The sequence below is a fragment of the Triticum aestivum genome, chromosome 7D, assembly GCF_018294505.1.
Source record: "Triticum aestivum cultivar Chinese Spring chromosome 7D, IWGSC CS RefSeq v2.1, whole genome shotgun sequence".
NCBI lineage: Eukaryota > Viridiplantae > Streptophyta > Magnoliopsida > Poales > Poaceae > Triticum > Triticum aestivum.
The window spans coordinates 24,482,031-24,500,878 of record NC_057814.1 but is presented as its reverse complement, the minus strand read 5'-3'; the positions used below and the strand labels follow the sequence as shown (position 1 = coordinate 24,500,878).

General features: G+C 44.5%; 1 protein-coding gene and 1 pseudogene across 1 annotated transcript; both read left to right on the top strand.

Annotated features, from left to right (window-relative positions):
- The first annotated feature begins 239 nt into the window (after positions 1–239).
- Positions 240–1,718, top strand: LOC123163993 (2-oxoglutarate-dependent dioxygenase 11-like; annotated as a pseudogene).
- Positions 1,719–15,633: 13,915 nt separating this feature from the next.
- LOC123168435 (chaperone protein ClpB1-like) lies at positions 15,634–18,217 on the top strand. The gene is made up of 6 exons (XM_044586321.1): positions 15,634–16,429; positions 16,524–16,654; positions 16,747–17,084; positions 17,163–17,433; positions 17,508–17,705; positions 17,836–18,217. Exons 1-6 carry the CDS (start codon positions 15,676–15,678, stop codon positions 18,034–18,036), a joined length of 1,893 nt encoding a protein of 630 aa, XP_044442256.1. The 5' UTR covers positions 15,634–15,675; the 3' UTR covers positions 18,037–18,217.
- Positions 18,218–18,848: the final 631 nt, after the last annotated feature.

The window sequence follows — 18,848 nt, the reverse complement described above, 5'->3', positions numbered from 1 at the left end:
TCATACCTAAGCACCCAAGGACCTTGTTTTACCCTTTAGGACATGTCTGATTTGTTGGAGATATGATTTGCGGTGTCCAATCGGGTTTAAAAAATGGAACTATAATACATTTGAGATTCTTCTGTTTGGTACTCCCTCTTACTAGCTTTAAAAACGTTCTTATATTATGGGACAAAAGGATAATAAATATAAAGCCCATAAAGTATGCATACGTACGTCAAGGTTGTGCAGGTGCAACTATGGGAAGCATGGGAAAATCCAGAGCAATGACCGTGCAGGAGCTCGCTAACATCGGCAAGCCCGACGTGCCAGAACAGTACATGGTGCGTGGTTACCACGACCAGCAGCTCGCCACGGCCGTCGCAGCACTGATCCCTGTCATTGACCTCTGCTGTCCTTTTAACAAAGACGGTGCAGCCGTCGATGAGGCGTCCAAGCTCCGGGCAGCGCTCGAGTCATGAGGCCTCTTCCTTGTAAGTAACAATTCTATCAGCACTTCAGCACCCGGTATAGTACTCCACCAATTTGTAGCAAGAGGAAGCATTCGTATTCATGTTGCTTCATATGTACGTTTCTGCAAGCAGCTCGGTAACCATGGCATAGAAGCCACCATGATGGATGACATGATGACCGTGTCGAGGGAGTTGTTCCGGCGGCCATTCGATGACAAGCAGAGGTACACCAACCTGATCGACGGCGAGCAGTTCCAGCTTGAGGGGTACGGGAAGGACTAAGTGAGGTCGCCAGATCAGATCCTGGACTGGTCTGACCGCCTCTACCTCAAAGTGGAGCCCGAGGACAAGCAGTGGATCACCCTCTGGCCAACATATCCCGAAAACTTCAGGTCATCAATTGATCTGAGCGATGTCTTCCCAAATTTCCTGGCTCGGGGGTTAAGAATCAGTAGCTCATATTTTTTGTGTTTGCAGGGATGTTCTGCATGAGTTCACAAAGAAATGTGGGAGAGTGAAGGACCATCTGCTCCGGGCAATGGCAACGCTGCTGGAGCTTAACCACGATGACTACTTTGTGGACCAGCCTGGGGAGAAGGCTGAAACTAACGTGAGATGCAGCTACTACCCACAGTGTCCAAGGCCAGAGCTTGTATTTGGTCTCAAGCCTCACTGCGATGGAACCATTCTTACAATTCTCATGGTCGATGACAACGTCGGTGGCCTTCAAGTTCTAAGAGATGGGGTGTGGTGGGATGTACCGACCATACCTCGCACCCTCCTGGTCATTATAGGAGATCAGACTGAGGTGCGCTTTTTCTAATAAACTAACTTTGTTTGGTCAGGTTAGAATGTTAGCCTTTTGATGAAAAATACTTTAATAGTATAACAAATTTATAGTCTTTCCTAACATATCCACATAAAACACAACAATCAAACTTACAAGCGAGGTATTTTGAACATAAAATCATTTTGTTGAAAGTTTCTAAGGTGTTGGGTTGATCGATTTAAATGTTTGTTGCACAGATATTGAGCAATGGGTTCTTCACTAGCCCTGTGCATAGGGTCGTGACAAATGCAAAGAAAGAGAGGCTATCGGTGGCTCTAGACTATGTTGACCACGAGAGAGAAATCGAGCCATCGCCATAGCTGATTAATGAGAAGAGACCAGCATTGTACAGGAAAGTTAAGGTCAAGGACTATATTGCCGCGCTCTATGAACATTTCTCTCAAGGGACAATGGTTATTGATACACTGCAGATATAATTAAGCAGTATGTATCATGGGTGTCATGCAAAAAATGTGATCATTTTAGGACCAATGTTTGTATCGTGTATTGTTAAATGGCAAGTGTATTAAGTACTCCCTTTTTTTCTGAAGGAAATATGCCCTATAGGCAATAATAAAGTTGTTATTTATATTTCCTTACATCATGGTAAATGTTTACTATTCATGCTAGAATTGTATTAACCGGAAACTTAGTACATGTGTGAATACATAGACAAACAGAGTGTCACTAGTATGCCTCTATTTGACTAGCTCGTTGAATCAAAGATGGTTAAGTTTCCTAGCCATAGACATGAGTTGTCGTTTGATTAACGGGATCACATCATTAGAGAATGATGTGATTGACTTGACCCATTCCGTTAGCTTAGCACTTGATCGTTTAGTTTATTGCTATTGCTTTCTTTATGACTTATACATGTTCCTATGACTATGAGATTATGCAACTCCTGAATACCGAAGGAACACTTAGTGTGCTATCAAACGTCACAACATAAATGGGTGATTATAAAGATCCTCTACAGGTGTCTCCGATGGTGTTTGTTGAGTTGGCATAGATCGAGATTAGGTTTTGTCACTCCGAGTATCGGAGAGGTTTCTCTGGGCCCTCTCGGTAATGCACATCACTACAAGCCTTGCAAGCAATGTGACTAATGAGTTAGTTATGGGATGACGCATTACGGAACGAGTAAAGAGACTTGCTGATAATGAGATTGAACTAGGTATTGAGATACCGACGATCGAATCTCGGGCAAGTAACATACCGATGACAAAGGGAACAACGTATGTTGTTATGCGGTTTGACCAATAAACATCTTCGTAGAATATGTAGGAACCAATATGAGCATCCAGTTCCGCTATTGGTTATTGACCGGAGATGAGTCTCGGTCATGTCAACATAGTTCTCGAACCCGTAGGGTCCGCACGCTTAACGTTCGGTGACGATCGGTATTATGAGTTTACGTGTTTTGATGTACCGAAGGTTGTTCGGAGTCCCGAATTTGATCACGGACATGACGAGGAGTCTCGAAATGGTCGAGACATAAAGATCGATATATTGGATGGCTATGTTGGGACATCGGAAGGGTTCCGGGTGAGTTCGGGCATTTACCGGAGTACCGGGGGGTTACCGGAACCCCCCGGGGAGTATATGGGCCTTATTGGGCCTTAGTGGGAGAGAGGAGGAGGCGGCCCAGGAGGGGGCGCGCCCCCAAGCCCAATCCGGATTGGGAGGGGGGTCGCCCCCCCTTTCCTTCCTCCCTCTCTCCTCCTTCCTTCCTCTCCTACTCCAACTAGGGAAGGGGGGGAATCCTACTCCCGGTGGGAGTAGGACTCCCCTAGGGCGCGCCATAGATAGGACCGGCCCCTCCCCTCCTCCACTCCTTTATATACGGGGGAGGGGGGGCACCCCATAGACACACAAGTTGATTGCTTAGCCGTGTGCGGTGCCCCCCTCCACAGATTTCCACCTCGGTCATATTGTTGTAGTGCTTAGGCGAAGCCCTGCTTCGGTAACTTCATCATCACCGTCATCACGCCGTCGTGCTGACGAAGCTCTCCCTCGACACTCAACTGGATCAAGAGTTCGTGGGACGTCACCGAGCCGAATGTGTGCAGATCGCGGAGGTGTCATACTTTCGGTACTAGGATCGGTTGGATCGTGAAGATGTACGACTACATCAACCGCGTTGTCATAACGCTTCCGCTTTCGGTCTACGAGGGTACATGGACAACACTCTCCCCTCTCGTTTCTATGCATCACCAAAATGGATCTTACGTGTGCATTTGAATTTTTTTAAAATTACTGTGTTCCCCATTAGTGGCATCCGAGCCAGGTCTATGCGTAGATGTTATATGCACGAGCAGAAAACAAAGAGTTGTCGGCGATAATATTCATACTGATTACCAGCATGTCATACTTTGATTCGGCGGTATTGTTGGATGAAGCGGTCCGGACCGACATTACGCGTACGCTTACGCGAGACTGGTTCTACCGACGTGCTTCGCACACAGGTGGCTGGCGGGTATCAGTTTCTCCAACTTTAGTTGAATCGAGTGTGACTACGCCCGGTCCTTGTTGAAGGTTAAAACTGCGCACTTGACGAAAAATTGTTGTGTTTTGATGCGTAGGTAAGAACGGTTCTTGCTCAGCCCGTAGCAGCCACGTAAAACTTGCAACAACAAAGTAGAGGACGTCTAACTTGTTTTTGCAGGGCATATTGTGATGCGATATGGTCAAGAAATGATGCTAAATTTTATTGTATGAGATGATCATGTTTTGTAACAGAGTTATCGGCAACTGGCAAGAGCCATATGGTTGTCGCTTTATTGTATAAAATGCAATCGCCAAGCAGGGCCGGTCCTGAGATTTTGGGGGCCCGGGGCAAGAAAATTTTTTGGGGCCCCTTAATATATATAATTATCAATAACACTTGAATGCAACCAATTTTGATATTATTCTAGAAGTTTCTTCTAAAATCCCGCTGGCCATCCAGGACCTAGCGGTAAGGCCATGATTCGTGTCTAGAGATCAGTCATTCTTCTGTAGGCAAAACATGTGCACAAACACAAACTCCAAATGTTAGACATCCGTGTATCCTGAGAAAGTTTTAACTCGGCTACGGAACGACTAAGCAAGCAAAGGACAATAAATATATATAAGATCTAGTCTCTTAACATAATTCTCGATAAAAATCCACTTATGATAGGGTCAATGTCAGTTTTATCCAACAATCTTTATGGATGCGAAATATTGCCAAATCATTTAGCAGTGGAAGATATGCATCTTATATGTATGTGAAGATAAATTACTTAATCAGCAACATGAATAATAGGGAATAGCACACGAGTGATATACCTCTTATTTTTTGCGGGTACGAATGATATACCTCATACAAATCGCATCAGTGTCCGTGATTAGGCGCTCAGCAACGACGCAATATGGACGTCAGGATGGAGGCACCTGCAATATACTCCCAGCACCTAGAAAGTGGATAACGGACGCACTAGGTGCTGTCAATTGCCATGCCCAGGCGATGTGCGTGTGAGTCCCGCGTGGCCGCGTCCAGCTACTCGAGCTGCCGGCGGCCTGCGACTTGTGATCTAAAATTCGGGACCAGGGAGCAGAGAATAGGGCAGTGGATTAGGGATGCGATCTCACGTCTCAAGAGTTACGCCGTGATTTGCGTGTTTACATCAATGTGGCCTAATTTTGTTTACTTGAGCCAATTACATTTCGGGAGAAGAAAGTAGTGAATTACTGATTGCGTACTTGCCTAGTCTGCTACCTCTTTCCTTTATTTGAGCTAATTTCATTTCAGGAAATGATATGGGCCTATGGGCCACCTTCGTACCACTGTGCCATCAGGGCCCCTGGATTTTGGGGGCCCGGGGCGGCCGCCCCCCTGCCCCCCCATCCGGGCCGGGCCTGTCGCCAAGTAACTGCTTTACTTTATCACTAAGCGGTAGCGATAGTCGTAGAAGCAATAGTTGGCGAGACGACAACGATGCTTCGATGGAGATCAAGGTGTCAAGCCGGTGACGATGGTGATCATGACGGTGCTTTGGAGATGGAAATCAAAGGCATTAGATGATGATGGCCATATCATATCACTTATATCGATTGCATGTGATGTTTATCCTTTATGCATCTTATTTTCCTTAGTTCGGTGGTAGCATTATAAGATGATCTCTCACTAAATTTCAAGGTACAAGTGTTCTCCCTGAGTATGCACCGTTGCGAAAGTTCGTCGTGCCGAGACACCATGTGATGATCGGGGTGTGACAAGCTCTACGTTCACATACAACGGGTGCAAGCCAGTTTTGCACACGCAGAATACTCGGGTTAAACTTGACGAGCCTAGCATATGCAGATATGGCCTCGGAACACTGAGAGCGAAAGGTCGAGAGTGAATCATATAGTACATATGATCAACATAGTGATGTTCATCATTGAAAACTACTCCATCTCACGTGATGATTGGACATGGTTTAGTTGATTTGGATCACGTGATCACCTAGATGATTAGAGGGATATCTATCTAAGTGGGAGTTCTTAAGTATATGATTAATTGAACTTTAATTTATCATGAACTTAGTACCTGATAGTGTTTTGCATGTCTATGTTGTTGTAGATCAATGGCCCGTGCTACTGTTCCTTTGAATTTTAATGCGTTCCTAGAGAAAGCTAAGTTGAAAGATGATGGTAGCAACTACACGGACTAGGTCCATAACTTGAGGATTATCCTCATGGCTGCACAAAAGAATTACGTCCTGGAAGCACCGGTAGGTGCCAGGCCTGCTGCAGATGCTGCTGATGACGTTAAGAACGTCTGGCAGAGTAAAGCTGATGACTACTCGATAGTTCAGTGTGCCATGCTTTACGGCTTAGAATCGGGACTTCAACGATGTTTTGAACGTCATGGAGCATATGAGATGTTCCAGGAGTTGAAGTTAATATTTCAAGCAAATGCCCGGATTGAGAGATATGAAGTCTCCAATAAGTTCTACAGCTGTAAAATGGAGGAGAATAGTTATGTCAGTGAACATATACTCAAAATGTCTAGGTACCACAACCACTTGACTCAGCTGGGAGTTAATCTTCCTGATGATAGTGTCATTGACAGAGTTCTTCAATCACTGCCACCAAGCTACAAGAGCTTCGTGATGAACTATAATATGCAAGGGATGGATAAGACAATTCCCGAGCTCTTCGCGATGCTAAAGGCTGCGGAGGTAGAAATCAAGAAGGAGCATCAAGTGTTGATGGTCAACAAGACCACCAGTTTCAAGAAAAAGGGTAAAGGGAAGAAGGAGAACTTCAAGAAGAACGGCAAGCAAGTTGCTACTCAAGTGAAGAAGCCCATGTCTGGACCTAAGCCTAAGACTGTGTGCTTCTACTTCAAAGAGACTGGTGACTGGAAGCGAAACTGCTCCAAATATTTGGCGGATAAGAAGGATGGCAAGGTGAACAAAGGTATATGTGGAGTGAAGTCTGACTTAAACTTTGAAGTTGTAGTGCCGGTCGAAAACGAACCCTCACATCTGAATCCCTGAAGTCTATACCCTGTCCTATCTAATCCCGGACGTTTTTAACCTTGTTACCCTTTTAGGAGTGGATTTGCTGATGTGGCAGGGAGAGACCGGGATTGCTGACTTATTTAAAGGAAAAATAACGTGAGTGCATGCATGCATGCATGTGCGTGGTAGCGTAGGCGCAAAAAGGAAAAACAAAACGCATGTACGCATACGCATTGGCCGGGTTACAAGCTCCACGCTGGCGACGTCGCGGCGCTCGCCGACTTCCGACTCGCCGCCGACCGCTCCGGTGTGCTCTGGAGCTGGAACCTGTCTGCTAGTCCATCCCATGCACCGGAGAGATAACAATCCTGCCGCTCGCCAAGCTGGTGCTCGAGGCCTGTCCGGAGCGGATGCAATCCCACCGCGTGCCAGACTCGACGGCTTCCGCGTGCTCAGTCAGTCAGCCTCAAGGGAGCCACTTCCCCGCCGTCGTCCTGGACCTCTCACACCTCGTCGGGCTGAAGTTGCTCTTCCTCTCGCGCAACGCGCTCTTCGGCGGGATCCCGCCATGCGAGCCCACTATTGTACACCACTTCCTGCACTGGCGAGCTGTCGGGCATCTCGTCAGCTCCTGGATGGCTGGATGGCCCAGTCTATTGCGTGTTGCATCGGTCACCGGTGGCCGGAGCATGAGCACACCTCTTCGTTGGAGCTTCCGCGCTACCATCCATCTACTTCCTCTTCTTCATCATGTATGCGGCACTCGTCGCTGCCTGGGTCTCCATACTACATCACACCCTAGGCCCTGGTACATCCCTGTTTGGATAGTATCACAAGGTTAAAAACAACCGGGATTAGAAAGGACAGGGTACAAACTTCAGGGATTTAGAGGTGAGGGTTCATTCTAGACAAGTCCTACAACTTCAAGGTTTAAATCAGACTTCACTCGTATATGTGATATACATGTTATTGATGTGTACCTTACTAATGCTCGCAGTAGTGCCTGGGTATTTGATACTGGTTCTGTTGCTAATATTTGCAACTCGAAACTGGGACTACAGATTAAGCGAAGATTGGCTAAGGACGAGGTGACGATGCGCGTGGGAAATGGTTCCAAAGTCGATGTGATCGCGGTCGGCACACTACCTCTACATCTACCTTCGGGATTAGTTTTAGACCTGAATAATTATTATTTGGTGCCAGCGTTAAGCATGAACATTATATCTGGATCTTGTTTGATGCGAGACGGTTATTCATTTAAATCAGAGAATAATGGTTGTTCTAATTATATGAGTAATATCTTTTATGGTCATGCACCCTTGAAGAGTGGTCTATTCTTTTTGAATCTCGATAGTAGTGACACACATATTCATAATATTGAAGCCAAAAGATGCAGAGTTGATAATGATAGTGCAACTTATTTGTGGCACTGCCGTTTGGGTCATATTGGTGTAAAGCGCATAAAGAAACTCCATTCTGATGGACTTTTGGAATCACTTGATTATGAATCACCTGGTACTTGCGAACCATGCCTCATGGGCAAGATGACTAAAACTCCGTTCTCCGGAACAATGGAGCGAGCAACAGATTTATTGGAAATCATACATACTGATGTATGTAGTCCAATGAACATTGAGGCTCGCGGCGGGTATCATTATTTTCTCACCTTCACAGATGATTTGAGCAGATATGGGTATATCTACTTAATGAAACATAAGTCTGAAACATTTGAAAAGTTAAAAGAATTTCATAGTGAAGTGGAAAATCATCGTAACAAGAAAATAAAGTTTCTACGATCTGATCATGGAGGAGAATATTTGAGTTACGTGTTTGGTCTTCATTTGACACAATGTGGAATAGTTTCGCAACTCACGCCACCCGAAACACCACAACGTAATGGTGTGTCCGAACGTCGTAATCGTACTTTACTAGATATGGTGCGATCTATGATGTCTCTTACTGATTTACCGCTATCATTTTGGGGATATGCTTTAGAGACGCCTGCATTCACGTTAAATAGGGCACCATCTAAATCCGCGGAGACGGCACCTTATGAACTGTGGTTTGGCAAGAAACCCAAGTTGTCGTTTCTTAAAGTTTGGGCTGCGATGCTTATGTGAAAAAACTCCAACCTGATAAGCTCGAATCCAAATCGGAGAAATGTGTCTTCATAGGATACCCAAAGGAGACTATTGGGTACACCTTCTATCACAGATCCGAAGGCAAGACATTCGTTGCCAAGAATGGATCCTTTCTAGAGAAGGAGTTTCTCTCGAAAGAAGTGAGTAGGAGGAAAGTAGAACTTGATAAGGTAACTGTACCTGCTCCCTTATTGGAAAGTAGTTCATCACAGAAATCAGTTCCTGTGACTTCTATACCAATTAGTGAGGAAGCTAATGATTATGATCATGTAACTTCAGATCAAGTTACTACTGAACCTCGTAGGTCAATCAGAGCAAGATTCGCACCAGAGTGGTACAGTAATCCTGTTCTGGAGGTCATGTTACTTGACCATGACGAACCTACGAACTATGAGGAAGCGACGATGAGCCCAGATTCCGCGAAATGGCTTGAGGCCATGAAATTTGAGATGGGATCCATGTACGAGAACAAAGTGTGGACTTTGGTTGACTTGCCCGATGATCGGCAAGCCATCGAGGATAAATGGATCTTCAAGAAAAAGACTGACGCTGACGGTAATGTTAGTGTCTACAAAGCTCGACTTGTTGCGAAAGGTTTTCGACAATTTCAAGGAGTTGAGTACGATGAGACCTTCTCTCCCGTAGCGATGCTTAAGTCCGTCCGAATCATGTTAGCAATTGCTGCATTTTATGATTATGAAATTTGGCAAATGGATGTAAAGACTGCATTCCTGAATGGATTTCTGGAAGAATAGTTGTATATGATGCAACCTGAAGATTTTATCGATCCAAAGGATGCTAACAAAGTGTGCAAGCTCCAGCGATCCATTTATGGACTGGTGCAAGCATCTCGGAGTTGGAACAAACGTTTTGATAGTGTGATCAAAGGATATGGTTTTATACAGACTTTTGGAGAAGCCTGTATTTACAAGAAAGTGAGTGGGAGCTCTATAGCATTTCTAATATTATATGTAGATGACATATTGTTGATTGGAAATGATATAGAATTTCTGGATAGCATAAAAGGATACTTGAATAAGAGTTTTTCAATGAAAGACCTCGGTGAAGCTGCTTATATATTAGGCATCAAGATCTATAGAGATAGATCTAGACGCTTAATTGGACTTTCACAAAGCACATACCTTGATAAAGTTTTGAAGAAGTTCAAAATTGATCAAGCAAGGAAAGGGTTCTTACCTGTGTTACAAGGTGTGAAATTGAGTTAGACTCAATGCCCGACCACTTCAGAAGATAGAGAGAAAATGAAAGTCATTCCCTATGCTTCAGCCATTGGTTCTATCATGTATGCAATGCTGTGTACTAGACCTGATGTGTGCCTTTCTATTAGTTTAGCAGGGAGGTACCAAGGTAATCCAGGAGTGGATCACTGGACAGCGGTCAAGAATATCCTGAAATACCTGAAAAGGACTAAGGATATGTTTCTCGTTTATGGAGGTGACAAAGAGCTCGTCGTAAATGGTTACGTCGATGCAAGCTTTGACACTGATACGGATGACTCTAAGTCACAGACCGGATACATATTTATATTGAACGGTGGAGCTATAAGTTGGTGTAGTTCTAAGCAAAGCGTCGTGGCGGGATCTACGTGTGAAGCGGAGTACATAGCTGCTTCGGAAGCAGCAAATGAAGGAGTCTGGATGAAGAAGTTCATATCCGATCTAGGTGTCATACCTAGTGCATCGGGTCCATTGAAAATATTTTGTGACAATACTGGTGCAATTGCCTTGGCAAAGGAATTCAGATTTGATAAGAGAACCAAGCACATCAAGAGACGCTTAAATTCCATCCGCGATCAAGTCAAGGAGGGAGACATAGAGATTTGCAAGATACATACGGATCTGAATGTTGCAGACCCATTGACTAAGCCTCTCTCACGAGCAAAACGTGATCAACACCAAGACTCCATGGGTGTTAGAATCATTATTGTGTAATCTAGATTATTGACTCTAGTGCAAGTGGGAGACTGAAGGAAATATGCCCTAGAGTCAATAATAAAGTTGTTATTTATATTTCCTTACATTATGATAAATGTTTATTATTCATGCTAGAATTGTATTAACCGGAAACTTAGTACATGTGTGAATACATAGACAAACAGAGTGTCACTAGTATGCCTCTACTTGACTAGCTCGTTGAATCAAAGATGATTAAGTTTCCTAGCCATAGACATGAGTTGTCATTTGATTAACAGGATCACATCATTAGAGAATGATGTGATTGACTTGACCCATTCCGTTAGCTTAGCACTTGATCGTTTAGTTTATTGCTATTGCTTTCTTCATGACTTATACATGTTCCTATGACTATGGGATTATGCAACTCCCGAATACCGGAGGAACACTTAGTGTGCTATCAAACGTCACAACGTAACTGGGTGATTATAAAGATGCTCTACAGGTGTCTACGATTGTGTTTGTTGAGTTGGCATAGATCGAGATTAGGATTTGTCACTCCGAGTATCGGAGAGGTTTCTCTGGGCCCTCTCGGTAATGCACATCACTATAAGCCTTGCAAGCAATGTGACTAATGAGTTAGTTATGGGATGATGCATTACAGAACGAGTAAAGAGACTCGCCGATAACGAGATTGAACTAGGTATTGAGATACCGACGATCGAATCTCGGGCAAGTAACATACGTACCGATGACAAAAGGGAACAACGTATGTTGTTATGCGGTTTGACCGATAAAGATCTTCGTAGAATATGTAGGGACCAATATGAGCATCCAGGTTCTTCTATTGGTTATTGACCGGAGATGAGTCTCGGTCATGTCTACATAGTTCTTGAACCCGTAGGGTCCGCACGCTTAACGTTCGGTGACGATCGGTATTATGAGTTTATGTGTTTTGATGTACCGAAGGTTGTTCGGAGTCCCGGATTTGATCACGGACATGATGAGGAGTCTCGAAATGGTCGAGACATAAAGATCGATATATTTGATGGCTATGTTTTGACATCGAAAGGGTTCCGGGTGAGTTCGGGCATTTACTGGAGTACCGGGGGGTTACCGGAACCCCGCGGGAGTATATGAGCCTTATTGGGCCTTAGTGGGAGAGAGGAGGAGGCGGCCTAGGAGGGGGCGCCCCCCCCCCCCCCCCCCCAAGCCCAATCTGAATTGGGAGGGGGGCCGGCCCCCCTTTTTCCTTCCTCCCTCTCTCCTCCTTCCTTCCTCTCCTACTCCAACTAGGAAGGGGGGGGGGGGAATCCTACTCCCGGTGGGAGTAGGACTCCCCTAGGGCGCGCCATAAAGAGGGCCGCCCCCTCCCCTCCTCCACTCCTTTATATACGGGGGAGGGGGGCACCCCATAGACACACAAGTTGATTGCTTAGCCGTGTGTGGTGCCCCTCCACAGATTTCCACCTCGGTCATATCATTGTAGTGCTTAGGCGAAGCCCTGCGTCGGTAACTTCGTCATCACCGTCATCACGCCGTCGTGCTGACGAAGCTCTCCCTCGACACTCAACTGGATCAAGAGTTCGTGGGACGTCACCGAGCGGAACGTGTGCAGATCACGGAAGTGCCGTACTTTCGGTACTAGGATCGGTCGGATCGTGAAGACGTACGACTACATCAATCGCGTTGTCATAACGCTTCCGCTTTCGGTTTACGAGGGTACGTGGACAACACTCTCACCTCTCGTTGCTATGCATCACCTAGATGGATCTTGCGTGTGCGTAGGATTTTTTTTGAAATTATTGCGTTCCCCATCATGTTCAACAGCACATGTCATTTCAGGTTGTGCATGGTTTACATGCTACTAAGAAAATAAAGTTACATATCACTAGTGTGTTCTATACGTGAGGATAATATTTCCACTTGTGAATTTCATAAACCATTTCTGTATAGTACCAATGAAAAATGCGAGTTCAAGGACTATTGCTGGGTTGTTTGAGTATGCTTCCCGAGGGACAAGTGTCATCAACAAAGAAGATATTGTTGGAAAATAAAGGTAATAGTTTAAATCCAAGAATTGACTGGAGTCATCATTCACAATAAGAATACGGCGCAAAAATACTTCTAACTGTAGGTAAGACAGTCCTAACAAGGGAATGCAAACAAACGCCGTAAGGTTATCAACACACCTGCCTGCTGCCATGTGTCCCTCGCTCCCACCTGATGACTCCCCGTGGTTGAGATGCCGACAAGCTTTTTGAGCTAGTTGTGGTACCCATCTGCGTCCGAGACTAGTGAGAGGTCTACGACATTCGTTTATGAAGTGTATCTCTCTATGCTAAAGAGCACGGGAGTTCATTTGATTATTGATGGGTAATTACAGGTGCTATGTTTGGGCTGTGGTTCAGGGCGAGCCTTGGTATTTTGGACATGATTAAGCCAAGGTAAGATGTAAAATAGACTGCAAAGTCGTAAATAGACCAAAGGAATCCTGTCTGCTATTTCCTAATCATTGGTACCAATCATGTATAGTTCAAAACATTCAAGTCAAGATCTTTGGTCTTACCCTGAAACCATTGAAAACAGTGAAACATAATATAATAGAAAGACTAAGTGTCGTAGAAAAAACTATATTATATTATTTATCCTACTAGTTTTTTCTGTGGCAATTTTCCCTAACCTTATGCATGTAGTATTTTAATCCATATATAGAGAAAGCAGATGTGCCCTTATTAGCGCAGAACATACATATATCTCTTTATCATGAAAGAACATCTTGGCCCATTCCACCTTCTCAGGGCTACTGGGAATGAATCAAATCATGGTGGAGTGAAATCCAACAGAAAATTAGTAACAATATAATAGAGAATTATTGGCACGTGAACACAGTCAATACCATGGTAGCAACAACTGGAATTTCTTTAGGAGGAGTTTAAATCCAGATACCAAAGGAAAAAGAATGGAAACTCAAAAAGGATCGTTCGATTCTCAAAAGAATGTCCTGAACGGGTTATGACAAGTGCTTCAGAGAGAGGAGAACGGGTTATTCACTTTAATTGGATGGCCAGAGGAGAATTCAAAGTTAAGTTGCTAATGTATGTACAAAAACTTGAAGTGGGACGAAGGAGTCTTGGTTAGCCAAAATTTGGTTATAGGTACGCGCAAGATATTTCGTCTTCCCCTGAAACCGATGGAAAAAAAGGCCAGCGGGAAAAGCATGAAAAAAATGCTCGAATGCATCAAGTGGTTGATTTTAGTAATTCCTCACAGAGAATTATTGACTCCCCAGCTTGTTGCTTGCGCATTGTGAACAAAAGAAGTCAATACAAGAAGAGAGTCAGAGTAGGCCGTAGGGTGACCGAGATGCTTTTGGCTAGTGCTGGCAAAACTAAGCAAATAGTCACCGATTCTTCTTGTAAATAAGAAATAAATTTCATGGGGTCTAGAGATCATTAGCAATGCATGCAATTATTGATCACCGGAAAACACAATTTCCTTTTCTTTTTTTAGAGCTAGGGCATGAAATAGAGTCACCGAATAAAGCGGATTCATTAACAACTCAATTTACAGATACAAAAAAAAAGCCATTGCATTAGCATCTTCTAGACCTTTTCTAGAACGATCCATTTTTCAAGGAACATGGATAGTATTGGGATATTCTACCCTATTTTTTCTCGGAGACAATGAATTCGTGTAGACTCCTAGTAGAGTCTGGAAGACCATGAATAAATTGGAAAGAAACATAAAGTATTAGACGTAACTGAAGCTTATAAGTGGGGTCACAATAGTGGTGGACATAGCCTGGGCACCGCCACAACTATTTTGAGAAAGTTCTAGTGGCGGATGAAAAAGGCGCATGTCACTGCTAAATGCTCAGCAGTGGCGAGCAGTAGTCGTCACCCGGTGCAAAGTGTCAAGTTTTGAAAAGTGGTGGTTTTCCTAGAGCTATGACATGAAAGTGGTGGTTTTATGCATTTTACTCGTCAATCCCAGAATACTCAGATCACGCGGAACTACGCTACCGAAGAATAACACAAACAGATCTGAGAACAACGTCACAATATGCCTTAGTACATCTAAGCTCCACGACAACGCCCTCAAGAGGAAGAATGACGCAAAGTGTCGCCGCTGCCTAGTCCACAATGGACAAAGGTTTTCATCCGGAACCCAGACACAAGAGGAACACTACGATGGCGTTCAAGAAGAGAGCGGCGCCTGCGAGCATCGCCGTCGGTTGCGGCAAAGCGCTGAGCTTTCCCTCGGCATGCCTCTCATGCCAGCATGAGGACTTTAGGAGAAGCGCGGCAAGTTCAGATCCCCGGATTTGGATCCCACTGCAAGAGACAGAGAGCGCGCCCGAGCTATCCGCCGCTATATCTCTCATCGCCCACATGAAAGAGACATAGCCACCACTGCGGCCGTGATGCCCGCGGGAGAGCCACCCATGCTAGGGGACTACAAAACTCTCAGTCAAATTGCCTACCTAAAAGCACTGAAAAAAATAGCACGCTATAGCGCCGCTAATAGCACGCTATAGTATATAGAGAATTGACTCGCTAAATAAATAAATGTACAATGCCTTGCTAATAGCACGCTATAGCGCGCTATAGCACGCTAATAGCATATTTTCAGGGGTCACGCTATTTTATATAGCGCGCTATTTTTTTCATTGCTAAAAGCGACGCACCGATTTTTTTCAAACTAATGCATATCCAGGGCACCAATAATAAGAATCCAGGTCGTTTGGAGTCGTGCGCACGTACGTCTACCCTATCTGTCTGTGCGTAGGGTGCAATATATCGATCGAATCCAACAGAACAATTCTTCTTCCGCGGCTGCTCTTTCTTCTTCGGCACGTCAAACATGTTGCGGAAGGACGAGGTGGCCGCGATCCTCTCCGGCGCTGCTTTTGTCTGGTCAGCGTGGAAGTTATACAACGTCGACAATGATCTGTTGCCTCGGTTCCCCTTCAGACTCACCATCTTGGACGCCAACAGTGTTGATCCAGTCATCGGCCGCGACAACGAGATCGACCGCGTCATCTGCATCCTCTGCCGCCGGACCAAGAACTGTGCCGCGCTCGTCGGAGCCGCGGGAGTCGGCAAGACCGCCATCGTCGAGGGCCTCGCCCGACGCATCGCCGCCGGGACCGTCCCCGACCTTCTCCTTGGAGCGCGCGTCGCGGTGCTCGATGTCGGGGCGATGATCGCTGGGACCTCGTTGCGCGGCCAGTTCGAGCAGCGCTTGAAGGAGGCTATCAAGCAGGCCGAGGATGAAAGCAGTAAACTGATCCTCTTCATCGACGAGATGCACATGCTTATTGGCGCAGGCGATGGAAGTGGCACCGCCGACGCCGCTAACATCCTCAAGCCGGCGTTGGCCCGAGGCCGCCTCCGTTGCGTCGGTGCTACCACCTCTCAGGAGTATTACAAGTACATTGAGCAGGATGCTGCGCTTGAGCGGCGGTTCCAGAAGGTCGAAGTCGGAGAGCCGAGCATGCAAACCACCGTTGCCATCCTGCAGGGGCTGAAGCACAAGTACCAAGAGCACCATGGCTTGAAAATCGACGACGAGGCTCTTGTTGCTGCTGTAGAGCTCGCTGCCCGTTATATTACTGGTACGTCCGTGAAATCGTCGAGAATTGGTTTGGTTTATTCTTTTAAATTGGTGCACCTTGAAGAAAATTATTGACCTCTTTTTCTTCGTTCCAGGTCGCAAATTCCCTGATAAAGCAATTGATCTCATGGACGAGGCATGCACTACGGTAAAGTTGCGTGCCAGCAAACAAAGAGAAACAAACGCGCCTGGGGAGGTACTGGTTGGTCAAGGCCATGTCACAGAGGTCATTCCTAATCACATGTCTTACCTAGCTTCTACTATTTCATTATTATTATTATTCTCTTCTCAATTACCATTTTCTAATATTGTTTGAAGATTGTGAGCCGGTGGACTGGAATTCCTATCACTACACTTGATCAAGAGGAGGAAAAACTGACTCATCTAATAGATAGGCTCCATGAGCGAGTTGTTGGTCAGAATGAAACGGTTAGTTTGGTTGCACAAGCAGTGCTACGTTCTAGGGTTGGCATTGATAAATCTGGTCAACCAATATGTTCTTTCCTCTTTTTGGGCTCGATTGGTGTTGGAAAGACGGAACTTGCTAAAGCTCTTGCCGAGAAGCTATTTAACAATGAGAAAATGTTAGTTTGTTTTGACATGTCTGAATATGCTGAGAGTGGATCTTTGTTGCGTCTCATTGGAGGACCTCGAAGGTTTGACTTGTACACTTGTTTAAGTGTTTTTTTTACACTTCATCATCATGTCTCACCTTTTCATTGGACTTCCTAAAGCTATGAAGAAGAGGGACAACTCACCGAGATAGTCAGGCGCCGGCCATATAGTGTTATCCTTTTTAACGAGATGGATAAGGCAAACCCTTCGATACTCAAGCTTTTTGTTCAACTCCTCAATGATGGTATGTTGGTTGATGGCAAAGGAAGAGACGTAGATTTCAAGAATACAATCATTATTATGAGTTCAAATCTAGGATCAGAGCACCTATCTGCTGAAGTGGGAGGAGAAAACACAATGGAAAGTGCACGTGATTTTCTCATGAAACAGGTATGCGAATCAATTCAAACGGTCCCTTGTAATGTCCTCAGTGATTGATCATCATATAATACTTGTTTGTGCAGGTTGAGAAACGTTTCAAGCCTGATCTTATGAACAGATTGAGCGAGATTGTGATATTTGAGCCGCTTTCACACCATGAACTGAGGGAAATTTTGAAAATCCAAATGAAGAGCATTGTCGCTATGATGGCCAAGAAGCGTATTTCTCTATCTGTGGCAGATGCCGCGTTGGAAGTCATTTTGTCGGAATCACACGACAAGGTAAGCATAGCTTCTTACCACAATCAGCGTACGAGAAAGACATAATATCTATTTTTTAACAGGAAAATATTTATTTGAGTATTTGTTAGTATGACTTGTTAATCCATGCATCCTTCATGGATGCTCATAGGTGAACGGTGCGAGGCCTATAAAGATGTGGGTACGAAAGCATGTGGCGACAATTCTTTCAAATATGTTGGTCAATGGAGAAGCATGTAAAGGCTCAACGATTTCCATAGATGCTAGTGACGATAAGAGGGGGTTGAAGTACCGAGTATTGAAGAAGCAGGAGATGGCAGATCCATTAGGCCTGCTACAAGTTATGCTGTAAACGTCAGTTTAAGAACAAAATTAGATGACAAAGAAGATGAACTTGCATATACTTGTATTTTCGCAAAAGTAAAAGACTTGCATATACTTATATTAGCGGGAGCTGATATGTGGGTTGTTAGTGATTTACACAGGTTTATATGTAACAGGACTTTGCTATCTTCCAATCGTTCTGAAATATAGCATTAGATCTGAACGATTGCTTGCATGCATGCAGATACTAGCGCTAGGGCGGTAACTTGTATGCGTGGGTGCCCAGGAGTAGTCATTGTTTAATTAGAAGGGCCTAATTACATGCATGTAGAAAAAAACAAAAGTGATGGTGTCAGCCTTGATTCCCTTTAAAATTGAAATTTCAAAATGTTTTGTAGCTCAAATCATTGGCCCGATTGAAAAATTGTTTTCACATAAAAGATTCATCGTGACAAGACCTTGAAAATTAGATCACATGTTGCTATGTTTCGACATCTTTTTCGGATAAAAACTTACCATGCTTGTGCTACGCAAATTATCACCTTTGTGTTATATAAGTTATCATGTTGTTTATCCAGAAATTACCGGTCACAAAAATGGTTCCACCAAACTTCTTTCCACATGCACATGCATGCATGCACTAGAGGACAAAAATCTAGTAATGTCATTCTAGATGCTTCCATTCCAAAATTTCAAAATGATTTATAAGCTAAACCGCCGGTTCAATCAAAAAGTCGTTTTCACATAAAAATACGTCGCGGTGAGACCTTCAAAACTAGATTCCATATTGATATGTTCCAACGATTTTTTTAATCAAAAAGCTACCAGGCCTGGCTAAAG